General features: G+C 40.4%; 2 protein-coding genes across 3 annotated transcripts; both read right to left on the bottom strand.

The window, feature by feature from the left end:
- ocstamp (osteoclast stimulatory transmembrane protein) lies at positions 1–3,660 on the bottom strand. Its single transcript, XM_021566160.2, has 3 exons — positions 3,368–3,660; positions 1,862–2,876; positions 1–1,704 (listed from the first exon to the last, which is right to left on the bottom strand). The coding sequence occupies exons 1-3, from the start codon at positions 3,499–3,501 to the stop codon at positions 1,324–1,326; spliced, it is 1,530 nt and encodes a 509-aa protein (XP_021421835.1). The 5' UTR covers positions 3,502–3,660; the 3' UTR covers positions 1–1,323.
- An 888-nt stretch (positions 3,661–4,548) lies between these two features.
- On the bottom strand, positions 4,549–17,183 carry slc13a3 (solute carrier family 13 member 3). 2 transcript variants are annotated; one of them, XR_002468954.2, is made up of 13 exons: positions 17,061–17,183; positions 16,180–16,445; positions 15,820–15,983; positions 13,490–13,550; positions 13,199–13,378; positions 12,714–12,839; positions 12,548–12,640; positions 12,170–12,274; positions 11,949–12,046; positions 7,204–7,316; positions 6,818–7,016; positions 6,014–6,151; positions 4,549–5,898 (listed from the first exon to the last, which is right to left on the bottom strand). XR_002468954.2 is itself a non-coding variant. In XM_021566162.2 (13 exons), exons 1-13 carry the CDS (start codon positions 17,175–17,177, stop codon positions 5,713–5,715), a joined length of 1,809 nt encoding a protein of 602 aa, XP_021421837.1. In that variant the 3' UTR covers positions 4,549–5,712. The 2 variants fall into 2 exon arrangements, 1 of the variants encoding a protein (XP_021421837.1); XM_021566162.2 differs by having other exon boundaries at positions 6,818–6,979; positions 17,061–17,177.

Here is a 17,183-nt window from a genome sequence, read left to right on the forward strand (position 1 = left end):
CTGAATTATACATTTTGTTCCAGGCCTCACAGCAACAAAGCATAAAATATTAGACACTTCAATTATGAGGTAAAGATGAAGAAAAAAGAAGACGGGCAAAATGGCTGGATAAAAAATAGATGAACAGGCGTTCTAATAATACTCTAGCTAAAAGTGCCTTCTGATGCCTTCTGGGAGTTGAAAGCAGTGTGCTGCTAAAAACGCTGAAGCATTTTTGTGGTATGACAAAAAAAATACAAATATTAATCACAGAGGTACAGAAACGTTTTTTGCTCTCAGATAAAGTTTAAGTTTTAGAAGTCATATGAAAATGAGTTTCACACAATCGAATCCATCATTGACCAGAAATAATAAACGGTATAATACCAAAACACAAAAATAATAATTGTGATTGTTATGCACATTTTAAAGCATGATTATATTCATTCATTTGTAATAACATTTGGAAGGCCCACACATGACACGACTATGTGTCACAATATTTGCCCTCTGAACATTCATCTGAGTCTAATTAATTGAATTGGACAAATACTTTGTTGACACAGATTTTCAATGAGTTTGTTTTACGCTCCTTGTTATGAGAATTTTCATAGCCTATTTGTACCTTAAAAACTTCTCAAATGCACTTAGTGTTAGTGACACCTAGTGGGGCTAGGTGTCACCTAGTCGTCTGTTGATTGTGGAGTTCTCCCATGCAGTAAGAAACAAAGTAATACATGGTCTTGTTCCTTACATGTTAAAAGTAGTTTTACTTTAAAAGGGAACTCAAAGCCATTTTCATCAAATTCTTTAAAAGCATCAACCTTTCACAATATAAAACATTGAGTGAAAACGCTTGTGATTGTCTGTTATATGGTATTTATTTCTTCATTAAGCCTACAAACATGGTTTCATGAGTGTTGTTGAGACGAGGCAACGTGGGCATAAAAGGGGTGCTCCACGACCAGGACAAAGGTCATATGACAGTGACTCAGTAACAGGATGCCCTGTCCTGTTCTCAACAGGCCCTTTGGCTCACGGAGAGCAGGATGTTGGCACTGAATTCATCAATTGTATTTTAACACAGGGATAAGCATGCTTGTATCACTTTGAAATTACATTTTTATTCCATGTTTTTCATTTGTATATTGCAGAATCAGTTCAATCTGAAAATATGGACAAATCGAATGAACAAATTCTCTCAGCTGACAGCTGGGGAGACTGAGGAGGGTTTTCTCCAATTCTAAAATAAATCTATTATTACGGCAATAGCTCAAGAGGAGCAGTGAACGTATTAAAAGCAGAGGTCTCCCTAAACTACATATAATGACAGCAAGTCAAGCTTCAAATTACGTTTTGGTTTGTGTGAACGCGGGTCTCATTCACAGCTTCAATGAAAAATATATTGTTTTCTCTTGTGTCCTGTTTCGCCTGTATCTTCTTCAATAAGAAATTAATTCTTTTTTCCTCCTGCGTTTTGAAGAAGGATGCAGACACTTTCCTGCGGATGCGCCTGGCGTAGACCTCCAGTAACACCATGATGTAGCTCACCAGACAGAGTAGTCCCAGGAAGACCCTCACTCTCAGGTCTGGTGCAGAGGGCTCAATATAACAGCGTAAAGCCTCTGGGCTAAATGTCCAGTCATACTGCTTGTGGAGGTTTGCCAGTTCTGTATCCCTACAGATAGCTGGGATAATACATAGACCTGGAAAGCGCAGGTGAATCTGTCAGAGAAAAGAGAATCCAGTCCCCATTTGTCCACTGTGTTATTCAATTTCTATATCATCATTGATCTCAAGGCTACACATTATATAATGTCACATTATGTCCTGTGATGTGCGCGACCTCACATAGAAAAGTACTGTATCAATATTGACCTACCTTATATTTCACAGCTATGCTGACAGATGTAGCTGGAACATCCAGCAGCCAAGGCCCACTCACTGTAACTAGATGGTACACAATGTGATCCAAGACCATTATGAAGATAATAACAATAAAATACAAAGTCACCACTACTATGGGAGCAAGACATTTGGTAAATTCCTGTTTTGTTATTTTACAACTTGTGGAATTAACCATGTTTTTCAAGTTAGTTGGCTCTATCTGGATTCCATCCTCAGATGCTTTTTGCAGCAACTGTCTGGTGATGTAAACGTTGTCAAACTTAACTGAAATGACATATGACTTCAGGTAGTGGGCTGATTCAACTATCAGGTAGATTAGAAAGATGGCCGCCAGAATCCTGTTTGACAGAAGTTTATAATCCTCCAGCAGTTTATTGGCACGTGAAAAGTCACTCTCAATCTGTTTGCTTACAGTAACAAACGTATTTTTGACCTTTGACACATCAATGTGTGTAAAATGATCAAATTTCCTCAACCTGTTAACAATATTCAGTTCTTCCTGTTCCACTTTGATAGCCTCTCTAACAAGATCTCTCTTTGCTTCTTGAAACAGCTCAGATGAGTTTAAAAGAGAGTGGACAAAACCTTCAGAGGTGCACTTTAAAACGTGCATCACCACTCCCATGTTAACGGTTATGTTAACGATGATGCTCAACACTAACACAATCACAGAGGTGGAAATGATCAGCTTGCGCCCTTGTTTGGTGCCCAGAGTGGGCAGGATCATAGTTAGCACACAACGGAGAGGATGACAGAGGAACGAGAGGAAAAGGATGGACACGCTATAGATGCAGGCAGCAGTGCTGGAGGTACCACTGTCATATCTCAGGATCTCTGTCATCCAATGGTAGAGGAGACCACCAGTCACCATGGCGATAATGAAACACATAGAAAGTAACGTCAGGACCTCCTTGGCAGCCTGGGTCGGTTTTGAGTAAACATCCCACATATACTGTAGAGTGGTCTTCATGGCACCCCAAGGTTCTTGCCTGAAAACCAATGATTGTGTGAATTCAAGTTTTATTGGTTGTATGTACAGGATACACATGGTATACACCGTCAAACGAAGTGCTTACTTGCAGACTCCTCGACAATGCAACAGCAATAAGAAATAATAAAAGGTAAGAATACGAACATAAAGTAAATGGCTTATTAGAATAGACTAAACATGAAACACATTTTAGAATTGCACTGTACTCTAACTAGGCTGTGAATTTGATCAAACTGTAATATCCACTATTCTGACTATCATCATGTATTGTTTTAATATCAACATTATACAAGAGCAGAATAGCTTATTATTGTGTAATTAACACTGTAATACGCCAGCTTTCTTAATTTCACAAGAAGGGCCTAGCACAATTCACTGTGAAAATAATATACATTTTACCATAACATCAATTTCTTAAATCATCTCATAAATAGCTGTCCAGTAACCTAATGTCTCTTTCACTCAAAAGACTGAAAAATTAACACCTACCTCAATGAAAAGCCAAAGCCCATGCACGCAGTAATGCTCTTCATTCTCCTTGGCAACAGTGCATGTGAAGTTACACAGTTGTCTGATGGGGGTAACTGTAAAGCTTGATACAGGAACTTATCATGCACAGTCATTGCCACATAGATGTGTGAGACGGTTCCCAAAGGGAACAGAAGGGCTCTTGCTCATGCTCACATGCTGACACACACTCACTGACATTCACAGGCATAACAAATCAACACATGATGGAACATGCAATACTAGGTGACTAATCATTTAGGGAAGTACTGGTGAGTTAAAAGGTTCTATATGAGCATTGTGGTATCCTATTTAAAGGTCAAAAACATAACCCCGTGGGAGGTCATACTACTACTGACTAATAGGAGGGGGGATTGCTATGATCTGGGAAACTATGAGCATGTGAGCAATTGTGCGAGTTTTCCAAAATAAAATGTTTAGCTGGGGCTTTTTTTAAATCTCCCTTTGTATTACAGTCAATTAATACGTATATTTGATTGGTTGGGCATCAAGGTTGAGCAGTTTCATGTTGTGGTACGACTTGTCAAACTTCCTTTTCCAAAATGTTGTGTATTCCTTTTCCAACAAGTTCTTCTATTTCACAAAGTGTCATTGTGTTCTGTTGTAGTTCGTCTCATTTAATGGCGGCTCCACCAATGACCCTTCCTCTCTTACACTGAGTAACTACTTCAGAGTTCTGCTGAGTTAACCATGTGCCAGACCTTGAGACTTTACATAGCCAAATAGACACTATAAGGAATGTACAGCTCTTCACCATTCTTTAGAGAAACAGTGACCAAAGTATCACCGCTTGGTTCCAGACACATGTAGAAATTGTGTTCCAAACAAATTTCAATGCAACTTTCTTTCAAATGTGTTGTTCGCTTGTTTGTTCGCCTCATTTGGCTTATTGGGTATCTTGTTTGGTGCTATCAGGCATAAGGCTGTTGAATGAGACTTGATTCCAGTACATTTTATGCTGTGTCACCTGGGTCAATGATTAAAACTAAAAAGGACTATAGTGGCATGGCCCCCGTCTGAATATCATCTCCTGGTTTGAGTTGCTCTGTAGTATATATTACTGTGTGGCATGTCTGTCGGCGCCTGCTCACTGACATCAGCTAAATATACCAATTCCATGGATTGACGAAAAAAGAAAAGAACACATTTGCTGTTGAGTTTTATTTGGTAACAACAGTAGTATTAAGAAAATAACAAAGCTCCAAAATGTGCATTGATAAAACCTAAACGTACTACACAAAATACAAACTACGGTAGAAAATTGTTAATTCGATTTCCACGTACCACATTTCAAATGATTACTTCAAATTAAATAAGATCAGAAAAGCACGATCTCTGTATTTTAAAGACATGATGAAAAGTAAAAATGACCTTCTGTGTGTAACTTAGAATGTGTTAAAACATGTGCAGCCTGTGACCCCATGGGCTAGGTAAGTATTTTTCCATTAATAATTCACAAACTCCTGTTGTGCATCAAGACAGTCACAGATTATCCAAACTAAAGATCAATGGAGGATCAAGTTCAAGTGTGATTTACTAGTAGGTGGCGGACTTGGAGGTTGAGCGTTCAGTGTGATGAAATGGATTGGGTCTATTATCATCAAGCAGACTGCTAACACCCTAATCAATAAGGATTATCCTCACAAACACTATCTAGGGAATGTTACAGTGACGAATGGGACAGACACTCGCAAAGTGGCACACTGAACACCAGAGGTCACTAAGATGCAAGGCATTTCAGCAAGCATAGCGACAGAATGATGACACAGACATCACCGGTGTCCGGACAAAAACGGTGTCTGACATGACTTGTTGTATAACTGTGGAAGAGAATGTAACAACAGACAGACCAACCACTGTCTATTCTGTCACCCCCTGCCCTGCCCAAACAAATTAACTTCAAATGGAAACTTGGCATGGGGACCTAAAACAAACCAGGACAAAACATTGGACACATCTGGGAGACCAAGGGTTCGTGGCATGTGACAAGCAAGAAAATTAGCTGAAAGAACTTAGTATAATCTACACGACAGAGGAAGTAGAGCACAAGGAGAGCCTGAACAACAAAAAAATCTAAACTCATATAGTATACAGTAGGCAAATGGAAGAATCTAGAAGTGTACAGTACATTCGCAACATGGTCTAGCCATCACACCATAGGCTAAATAACTTAAAGTAACTGCTAATGCTCCCCAAATCTATAGTTGACTTTTGTACATATTCAGAAATGCTGCTCTAGTATTTACTATATAATACTGTGTAATACTTTGTATTGGATAAGCTTCAGATCTACGGTATGCAGTGTATCACAAACTAGTAAGGTTGAAAGGTGGCACGGAGGGGAGTTGTATATCTGTGACAGTACTGGACATGTTGACTGGACGGGCCCAGTCTGGATAAGTCTCCAAACTGAACATGGCACGACCCCACGTGTTCATGGCCAGAGAAACTGATAAAATGCCCAAAATGTTCATCACAAAGCCCGTTTTCACCTGGGAACAGAGAAACCAAACAGATGTAAATCATCTATCTACTAGGATAGAGTATGTTTAAGTTTAAGAACAGTCTGAAATATGGTCACACAGTATATTGGCGTGAGGATCTTACCATGTCCTTCACCAGAAGATGGCCAGATGCAAAGGCAATGGAGTTGGGAGGGGTGGAGACTGGCAACATGAAGGCAAATGAACATCCTGTTGTCGCAGGTATCATGAAGTAAAGAGGATTCACCTTGACAAACATAGCCTGTAGAGAGGAGACAAACACAGTCATTGATATTATTTTGCAGAAATATTGTGTTAATGGAGAATAATAATACTTTGAAACAGTTTTCTGCAGATTAACACAAGTAACACAAATGAACAAAGAGTGTGTGAATCCACATCGCATTCAATAAGTGGCAACGATGTTCCAAATTCTTAGTAACGTATTTGGCTTAGAAATGTCGCTGGAGATAAGTAACTAGGGTGTCCTTGTCAGGGTGATACTGGTTGGGTGATATTATTGCTTAGATTTAACAATACTGTAAGACATTGGCACAGACAGACAAAGACAACTGGTTACTGATAACTGTGGTTAATGTCCAACAGACCAAACAGCCACGGTGCTAAACTGACAGATCTGTTAACCCCATGACAAACACTAAAAAAGTAAATTGCTGTAGGAGATTAGAGTAGAGAACATCAACTTCCCCATTATCTTTTCCCATGGGGGGGATTAGTAATACAGTGGAGTTCAAGGCTTTGTGGTACTGTAGTTCACAAGGGTATTCAAAAATACTACACAGAAATACGCCTTTCTTCAAAATGAGTGTCGACTGACCTCTTCATACCCACAGGGTACTTCATTCTTGGAAACATCTAACTAAATGTTGAGTGTTGTGGGCATGTCATACAGTAGCTGACAGCTCACCAGTTCAGCGATGACGGGCAGGAATATGATAATGGTGGCGGTGTTGCTGGCGAACTCTGTGAAGCAGGCCAGGAAAGCGGTGATAAACATGACTGCCACAGCAGGAGGGACCTGAGCGATAGGCTGGAGGTAGGCTCCTATCCACGCCGCCAGTCCTGACTCCTACACCACAGGGACCGAGCATCAAGACAGCCCTTGACTCAGTAGTAGCAGAAATAGGTCAAAAAGTATAGAAATCACCACACAACAGCTATTCGAATGTACACAAATGAGAATGTGAGTTAAAGGGATTTCATATCTATGGTGTGCACCCTTAAACATGAAAGGGGTTTACCCATAGAGATCTTAAGGATGAATGATTCCATATGTAAATGATATGGTTTTACCTCACATCCCTTGGCCATGGCAAAGCCTCCACCCAGCAACAGAATGATATTCCATGGGACACATTCCTGTGCTTTCTTCCATGATAGTAGAGGAACATATGGAGTATTTGGTGCTGTGGAAAACATGACAGGGTATGAAATCGACATCTGCCCAACAGACAAATCCAGGTCAACCACCCAAATATCAGAATATCTAACCTGCAAGGAGCTTTGAAAAGAGGCAATAAAGAAAGAGCTGCAGCGAGGGGTTAGTGGTCAAAGTAACGGTTATCGAATCAAATTGGATTTGTCACATGCACCGAATACAACAGGTGTAGACTTATAAGCTGTTAACCAACAATGCAGATTAAATAAAAAATTAAATAAAAGTAACAAATAATTAAAGAGCAGCAGTAAAATAGCAGTAGCGAGGCTATATACAGGGGGTACAGGGGGTACCGGTACAGAGTCAATGTGCGGGTGCACAGGTTAGCTGAGGTAATTGATGTACATGTAGGTAGAGTTATTAAAATGACTATGCATAGATAAAAATAGAGAGTAGCAGCAGCGTAAAAGGGGGGGGGGGGGGGTAGAGGGGTCAATGCAAATAGTCTGGATAGACATTTGATTAGATGTTCAGGAGTCTTATGGCTTGGGGGTAGAAGCTGTTTAGAAGCCTCTTGGACCTAGACTTGGCGCTCTGGTACCGCTTGCCGTGCGGTAGCAGAGAGAACAGTCTATGACTAGGGTGGCTGGAGTCTTTGACAATTTTTAGGGCCTTCCTCTGACACAGCCTGGTATAGAGGGCTGAGACGCAAAGAAAGTTCAAGGAGAGGGGCTACAAGAATGATCAGATTAATATTGCCATTGAGAAAATTCAAAACAAAACGAGACATGACCTTTTTCAAGGTCAGTCTCGCAAAAAGACGCATTCTTGCGTTCTAACTACCCGCTAAACAAAGTGCTCTGAACAAATTAAGGGAATTGTTCACAAACATTGGCACATCCTAAAATCCGATGATAGTCTCGGTAATGTGTTTTCGGACCTTCCCTTGGTCGACCTTCCCTTGGTCGGGGCAGAAATCTCAGAGACCAATTGGTAAACTCTGATTTACCACCCCAAGATATTCCTGAACAACGTCTATCTACTAGATGGAAATTACAAATATAATGGCTGTGCTCAATGCAATGGCACTTATAAATGTAGATCCTTCAAACACCCACAAACAGGGAAATCAATCTCAGAGCATCGTAGCACCATTAGGTGTAAAAACTTTACTTATCCAGTTGCGGCCCACTTCTTGGAGGCATGCCACTCGATTTCGTCTCTGCGTTATATTGGCATCGAACATGTCACCCTCCCTAGGAGAGGGGGTGACCTTGATCATTTATTGTTAAAACGAGAGGCTGCCTGGATCTTTAATTTAAAGACCCTTGCGTCCTTCGGTCTCAACGTAGATTTTGATCTGAAGCCATTCTTGTGATTATTGTGACTTTGCCATTGTAATTGTTTGTAAGCTTGTGTAGTCAAATTAATCTATGGTCGTATGCTATCCATTTATTGTTTGTATGCTGTTCTTTGCATGACATTTTAATATTTGATAATTAACCAATGATATTAGGCCACTCTTGGCCATGATTACAGACACCTGTGTCTTTTGACACTATATAAACGAGTCATCCCGCAGTGTTTGTGATTATACCCTGATGAAGACAGCTTGGCTGTCGAAACGTTGGTAATTACATTTTTGCATCTGAGCTCCTAGAGTGTGTGGCTCTCTTTTATTTTCAAGTTTTCTACTCCGCTAGCCAGCACCTCGTCTTAATAGGTGTGCGTTTCTTTTTCTTCTAGATAGAGGTCGTGGATGACAGGAAGCTTGGCACCAGTGATATGCTCGGCCATACGCACTACCATCTGCAGTGCCGTGCGGTCGGAGGCCGAGCAGTTGCCATACCAGGCAGTGATGCAACCCATCAGGATGCTCTTGATGGTGCAGCTGTAGAACCTTTTGAAGATTTGAGGACCCACTTAGTGGACAAAATAAGGCTGGTTGGGGTTTTGTTTCTGTCTCAGGTACCGCTCTGCCGGACATTTTTAATTTGTCAATAAGTTAAATGTTTTGCCCGGCAAAACATAAAGTTATGAATATAACTACTGTTCCCTGAAGGGAGGGAACGAGGTACAACATCACTATGGGGAGTTGTGCTTTTGTAGTACAGAGTGAACTGACTGAAAGGGAACTATTACTTCACAGGCGAATTCTTAACATACCTACTCAAAATAGTTTATAATAAAGAACATTAAAGAGCTCAATGCCAAACATGTACATATTCTAATCTCGCTGGAAAAATATGAGGGTAGAACATGAAAACACTGGTATTTCTGTTGCATAAGAAGTTGTGTGCTATGTTAAACCAGTGGGTGAACACAGAGCAAAGTACACAGAGCAAACCAAAGTGTGGCAACACATTTTTGAGGGATTAATAATAAGGGGCGACAGTCTTACCTCACGACGGGACTCTGCTCAGACTCACTAATCTACGTCATTAACATTCCTCTGGTTATTTACAGTACTTTACAACAGAGCCAATACAAGTTCTGCTTCAGAAATGGATTAATGAAATTACAAAAAAAATATTCTGCCTTTAATAGGAGTCAATGTTACTGTAATTTCTGTCTGGTGAGGCATGATTGAATAATAATGTGACTTTAAAAACCCAGATCTACAGTGCATCTACAGTGCATTTGGAAAGTATTCAGACCCCTTCCCTTTTTCCACATTTTGTTACGTTACAGCCTTATGCTAAAATTGATTAAATAAAATACTCCTCAATCTACACACAATACCCCATAATGACAAAGAGAAAACAGGTTTTTATAAAAAATTTAAAACAGAAATACCTTATTTACATAAGTATTCAGAACCCTTTGCTATAAGACTTGAAATTGAGCTCTGGTGCTGATCATGTTTCCATTGATCATCCTTGAGATGTTTCTACAACTTGATTGGAGTCCACCTGTGGTAAATTAAATTGATTGGACATGATTTGGAAAGGCACACACCTGTTTATATATGGTCCCACAGTTGACAGTGCATGTCAGAGCAAAAAACAAGCCACGAGGTCTAAGAAATTGTCCAAAGAGCTCTGAGACAGGATTGTGTCGAGGCACAGATCTGGGGAAGGGTACCTTTCACGCCCTGACCTTAGAGTGCCATTTTATTTCTCCATTTGGTTAGGTCAGGGTGTGATTTGGGGTGGGCATTCTATGTTGTTTGTTTCTATGTTTTGGCCGGGTATGGTTCTCAATCAGGGACAGCTGTCTATCGTTGTCTCTGATTGGGAATCATACTTAGGCAGCCTTTTTTCCTTTTGGTAGTTGTGGGTAGCTGTCTTCGTTTGTGCATGTATAGCCTTACGGAGCTTCACATTCGTTTTTGTTGTATTATTGTTTTGTTGGCGACATTTGCAAATAAAGGAAAATGTACGCTCACAACGATGCACCTTGGTCCATTCCATACGACGATCGTGACAGTACCAAAACATTTCTGCAGCATTGAAGGTCCCCAAGAACCCAGTGGACTCCATCATTCTTAAATGGTAGAAGTTTGGGACCACCAAGAACCAGATGGTCACTCTGACAGAGCTCCAGAGTTCCTCTGAGGAGATGGGCAAAACTTCCAGAAGGACAGCTATCTCTGCAGCACTCCACCAATCAGGCCTTTTAGTAGAGTGGCCGGACGGAACCAACTCCTCAGTAAAAGGCACATGACAGCTGGGTTGGAGTTTGCCAAAAGGTACCTAAAGGAACCTCAGACCATGAGAAACAAGATTCTCTGGTATAATGAAACCAAGATTGAACTCTTTGGCATGAATGCCAAGCGTCACGTCTGGAGGAAACCTGGCACCATCCCTACGGTGAAGCATGGTGGTGGCAGCATCATGCTGTGAGAATGTTTTTCAGCGGCAGGGACTGGGAGACTAGACAAGGTCAAGGGAAAGATGAACGGAGAAAAGTACAGAGAGGTCCTTGATGAAAACATGCTCCAGAGTACTCAGGATCTCAGGTTCCCCATCAAACTGGACAACGACCCTAAGTACACAGACAAGACAACGTAGGAGTGGCTTCGAGGACAAATCTCTAAACGTCCTTGAGTGGCCCAGCCAGAGCCCGGACTTGAACCCGATCAAACATCTCTGGAAAGACCTGAAAATAGCTGTGCATCGACGCTGCCTATCCAAACTGACAGAGATTGAGAGGAAACAGAGAATAATGGGAGAAACTCCCCAAATACAGATGTGCCAAGCTTGTAGCGTCATACCCAAGAAGACTCAAGGCTGCAATCGCTGCCAAAGGTACTTCAACAAAGTACTGAGTAAAGGGTCTGAATACTTATGTAAATGTGATATTTCATTTTTTTATATATATACATTTGCAGAAATGGCTAAAAACCTGTTTCTGTTTTGTTATGATGGCATATTGTGTGTACATTGTTGAGGGGGAAAACGATCAATTTTGATCAATAATCAATTTTGGAATAAAGCTGTAACCTAACAAAATGTGGAAAAAAGTCAAGGGGTCTGAATACTTTCCGAATACAATGTATACAGCTGCTTCACTCCATCTAATCTTTTGATTTGAAAATATACAGTTTTCTCTATATCAGTACAGAAAGGCTGTATGATTTGAGACAGTGGTATTTTAAATGTACATATTCTAAAAATGTATTTGTCATTATTTGGGACATATCCTTTCTGGTACTGACCTCTAGAATCAAACCACCAGCTAAGAGAGGGTTTTTGGGAAGGGAAGAAGAATAGGATTGACACAATGATCACTCCAGTGGTCGCATCTGACACATACCTGCAGGAGGAAGAGAATGAAAGAAGAGGAAGTCATGAAGCGGCTGGTTTCCTCAAGCCTCCAGTGAATTATACAAACATATCCTAGTTAACGGGCAGTGGATTGTCAGCTTGTCTCTCTTACCCTTTGTTGAAAAACGTGGACCATCCAGTTACAAATTTAGGATCTCTTGTAAACAGGAGAACGGCAAACAGAATGAAAAAGAATGCGATGGCTCCTTCTGCAAAACTAAAATGGAAGATAGGAAATGATTGTCTAAGGAATTCGACATTACCACCGACATATAGTCCAGAGGGTCTAGAACAGGGGTAGTCATCTTTAGTCCTGGAGGGCTGCAACAGGCATTTTGTTCCATCCCAGCATTAACGCACTGATTCAAATAAACAATCTAAAACGTGAACAATGTGGCCCTCCTGAACTAGAATTAGCCACCCCTGGTGCAGGGCATGATTTAAGACTGGAGCATGTTGCCTGTGATTTAGTCTAGAGACATGTCCTTACTTTATGGGGCCTAGTTTTCTGTAGTCTTCATCAATTACGGCCTCAGCCTTCGCCTCTGCTTGTGCTCTTTCGTCCTGTTTCTTCACACACAATCTGAACACAAAAAAATAGCATGAAAATAATGTGGAAATATCTGACAGGTAGAAGAAGGTATTCACCATCATACCGTGTATTCAAGCCCCCGTAGAGGAAAGAAATCCATAGCCATCCCAAGATGAGGAAGAACACCATAAGAGGAAATGCGAATGCAAACCAAGAGCCAAAATTGATCAAGTCGCACTCTGGGAAGTAACTAGAACACAAAGAAGCAACTGTCAGAAACGGTACAGCAAACGTGAATAAAGTAGTTTTTTATGGTCTAAATGTAACATGTTATTTGTACACAGCTATTTGCCAGTTAAATCCTAACAGGCCTCTAAGAGGGACGTCTGAAGTTCTACAATGTCTGAAACATCCCAGTACCTGTGTCACTTGTCTCGTCTTTTTTCATAATGGTTAAAAGTTTGTACGTTGTACAAAACCCTCTACTAGACCTCCTCAGAGAGACATTGTCACCTTACAGATCATTATTGCTCTATCCAATGGGCCTGAGAGGGTATGTTCAGATGCAGTAGGAGAAAGTGAGATCAGCCAAGTCTTCAACTTGGGTACCTCTTAAGTTGTCCAATGAGGATGAGGTTTGGTGCAGTGCCTGTCAGGGTGGCAGTCCCTCCGATACTGGCAGCGTACGGGATACATATCAGGAAGCCTTTCCACACCTTCATCTGGTACTCTGACTCTGTCCTGATCTCCTCTGCAGTACTCCCATCTGAACGCTCCATCCGATCAGGTCTTAAGATATAATTATACCAACATTAGTAAATAGCTACACGATAACCATGAATCCTATTCTAACAACATGAGAGCTTCAATTGTTCAGTTTGTTTGTGTTTTCTTTCTTACCCGTCTATAGACAAGATCTGTTTTTCAGAGGGCAGTGCATGCAGCTTTACTCGTGCTTGACCTGATGGATGTTGAAGTGAACAGGTTGTGTTAGAGTTATTCTCTCCATTGTTTACTCTGCGGTGACAAATGACAAAATATATATATTTTTAAGGACAGGCTTAGACGACATGACAATTCCATATTGAAGACCAATTTGAACGTGATTTAGGCGGTCATCTAAGTGTAAATAATGGCTACATTTTTTAAAATTAAAACGACCTCTACTAAGAATCAACACATTTCCCATGAACCAATTACTGTGATGCTACAGTATCCATAGCTATAGAATGAATGAGACAAGCTATAACAGAGATATTTAAACATTTCTTTCTCATCAAAGCCTGTGAGTTCCAGTTTTCTAAGTAGGTTGTCTTTAGGCCTTCGTCATATTTAATATATGACTTGAAAGGCGGCTAATATGTTTAATCAATTATCATTTGACTATTGACATGTCGTGCACCGAAGTTCCATGTGATGGAACAGGTAGTTGTAAAAAAGTTCACACCTTCAGTTACCTATTACAGTTTTAGTGTGGAAATATCACTCTTGGCTTTAGAAAGTTGAAGTATAGTATGTTTGTTTTTGTAAGCACTACAAACCATTTGCTTTACAGTGTCGAAAAGATAAAATCTGTCCTGGCTTGGCTACTTAATATTTTTTATCTTTTCACTCGATGTACACTACTGGTCAAAAGTTTTTGTACACCTACTCATTCAAGGGTTTTTCTTTATTTTACTATTTTCTACATTGTATAATAATAGTGAAGACATCAAAACTAGGAAGTAACACATATGGAATTATGTAGTAACCAAAAAAGTGTTAAACAAATCAAAATGTGTTTTATATCTGAGATTCTTCAAATTAGCCACCCTTTGCCTTGATGACAGCTTTGCAAACTCTTGGCATTCTCTCAACCAGCTTCACCTGGAATGCTATTCCAACAGTCTTGAAGGAGTTCCCACATATGCTGAGCACTTGTTGGCTGCTTTTCCTTCACTCTGCGGTCCGACTCAACCCAAACCATCTCAATATGTTTGAGGTCGGGGGATTGTGGAGGCCAGGACATCTGAGGCAGCACTCCATCACTCTCCTTCTTGGTCAAATAGCCCTTACACAGCCTGGAGGTGTGTTTGGTCATTGTCCTGTTGAAAAACAAATGATAGCCCCACTAGGCCCAAACCAGATGGGATGGCGTATCGCTGCAGAATGCTGTGGCAGTCATACTGGTTAAGTGTGCCTTGAATTCTAAATAAATCACAGACAGTGTCACCAGCAAAGAACCCCCACACCATAACACCTCCTCCTCCATGCTTTACGGTGGGAAATACACATGCAGAGATAATCCGTTCACCCACAGCGTGTCTTACAAAGACACTGCGGTTGGAACCAAAAATCTTCAATTTGGACTTCAGAACAAAGGACAAATTTCTACTGGTCTAATGTCCATTGCTCGTGTTTCTTGGCCCAAGGGAGTCTCTTCTTCTTAATGGTGTCCTTTAGTACTGGTTTCTTTGTATCAATTTGACCATGAAGGCCTGACTCACCCAGTCTCCTCTGAACAGTTGATGTTGAGATGTGTCTGTTACTTGAACTCTGTGAAGCATTTATTTGGGATGCAATTTCTGAGGCTGGTAACTCCAATTAACTTATTCTCTGCAGCAGAGGTAACTTTAGGACTTCCATTCCTATGGCAATCCTAATGAGAGCCCGTTTCATCATAGCGCTTGATGGGTTTTGCGATTGCACTTGAAGAACCTTTCTTCAAATTGTCCATATTGACTGACCTTTATGTCTTAAAGTAATGATGTACTGTCATTTCTCGTTGCTTATTTCAGCTGTTCTTGCCATAATATGGACTTGGTCTTTTACCAAATTGGGCTATCTTCTGTATACCCCCTACCTTGTCACAACACAACTGATTGGCTCAAATGCATTAAGAAGGAAAGAAATTCCACAAATCAACTTTTAACAATGGACACCTGTTAATTGAAATTCATTCCAGGTGACTACCTCATGAAGCTGGTTGAGAAACCGCCAAGAGTGTTTAAAGTTGTCATCAAGGCAGTGTCTATTTGAAAAATATAAAATATATTTTGATTTGTTTAACACTTTTTTGGTTACTACATAATTCCATATGTGTTATTTCATAGTTTTGATGTCTTCACTATTATTCGACAGTGTAGAACATAGTAAACATAAAGAAAAAACATTAAATGAGTAGGTGTTCTAAAAACCTTTGACCGGCAGTGTATATGGGACAGTTGGAGAAACCCTACACAGCAACTCACCCTCTGTCTCGTCTTTCACCTTACAGTTTTCCTTCAGAGTGGCAAGGTCTCCAAAGAGACTCTCCAGGATGGCGTTAGCAATGGGAAGCATCATGGCCGTTGTTGCGGTGTTACTGAGCCACATGGACAGGAAGGCAGAGGTGATCATCATTCCCAAAATCAACCTGCATAGAGAGATGTACACATGGGTCTGGAGTAAGTGGAGTGACACATCAATACATTTAATCTTTCTGATAATATGATTATGTAGGCTATATTTTGCCATATGCAGGGCATTCACATTAGATAATGGAAAATAATCCCCAAATATAAATTATGATGAATTTATTACTGTTGTATATGACGATATAGTCTTCTCACCAGGCTGGTTTGACTCCAACAATCTTAAGAACTTTCAGAGCTATTCTGCGATGCAGACCCCATTCCTCAATAGCTGACGCCATAACAAGACCACTAAGAAAGAGAAAATTGGTATCGAGAAAGTACTGGGGGCAGACTTTTTTGGATGGAAGAATTCCCATGGTTGGAAAGAGGCAAACAGGTAGCATGGCAGTGACAGCTAAGGGAAGAGCCTCTGTGCACCAGAACACAGCCATCAGCAGCACCACGTACAGGCATTTCCCCTCCTGCAAAACATAACAGAAACATGTTGGTGAACACCCAAGAGGAAAAGCCAACTGTACCATTTACAAAGGTGATCTATTTAATTCATCTTTGTATCATGCTGTGGAAAGTTAAATGTACAAGGAATGTACCTTTTTAATGTGACTGGATTTGCAAAATTAGGGGAGAATTGTAAATGAAGAAGTCTTTGAAGTTATTAGTAAGGGCTCAGATTGGGCTGTGGTTATGATTAAGAAGGGGGGATGGAGTTAAGCCAAGTTATGGATGTAAGGATTGTGTTTTTAGACATATGATGGAGCAGGGCCATGTCCTATACACTGGAATAACATGATCAACCTAAAACAGATCAAAAGTATAGAATTGTAGGTTTTAATCTAATGGGGCACTTAATAGGATCCTGATTCTAATTTAAGTGAAGACCAACAGATATCAGGTTAAAGGGTGTTCGGTTTTAAAGGCAGGTGTGGATATTAATGATAATATCAGTTTTAGGCTTGATATATGGTTTAGCAATTTGGTTAAGGTATAACTTAAAAGTTGAATCTACTTCTTCTTGTAAATTAGAGGAATAAATGGTTACAGTAAGAATATCTGTGCATCTTCCAATAACAACGTACCTTTTCTGGTAGCCCGAAAAGTAGCGGGAGAAGAATAAGTGGAGTGAGGAAAAGAATAAGTTGTTTCTTGACACACCAAAGTTTCTTAGCGAATGTTGATATGGTTTCCATTTCCATGTCGAA

Source organism: Oncorhynchus mykiss, chromosome 16 (assembly GCF_013265735.2).
Source record: "Oncorhynchus mykiss isolate Arlee chromosome 16, USDA_OmykA_1.1, whole genome shotgun sequence".
Taxonomy (NCBI): Eukaryota; Metazoa; Chordata; class Actinopteri; order Salmoniformes; family Salmonidae; genus Oncorhynchus; species Oncorhynchus mykiss.

Bases quoted from the DNA above. Each gene is read 5' to 3' on its own strand.
- ocstamp (XM_021566160.2), bottom strand. From the start codon at position 3,501: ATGACTGTGCATGATAAGTTCCTGTATCAAGCTTTACAGTTACCCCCA. The intron at 2,877-3,367 runs GTAGGTGTTAAT...ATTGGTTTTCAG, and splicing joins GGCTTTGGCTTTTCATTGAG to GCAAGAACCTTGGGGTGCCA. The intron at 1,705-1,861 runs GTAGGTCAATAT...TTTCTCTGACAG, and splicing joins GCATAGCTGTGAAATATAAG to ATTCACCTGCGCTTTCCAGG.
- slc13a3 (XM_021566162.2), bottom strand. From the start codon at position 17,177: ATGGAAATGGAAACCATATCAACATTCGCTAAGAAACTTTGGTGTGTC. The intron at 13,551-15,819 runs GTGAGTTGCTGT...AACATCCATCAG, and splicing joins GGTGAAAGACGAGACAGAGG to GTCAAGCACGAGTAAAGCTG. The intron at 12,641-12,713 runs GTATGATGGTGA...TTTTGTGTTCAG, and splicing joins TACGGGGGCTTGAATACACG to ATTGTGTGTGAAGAAACAGG.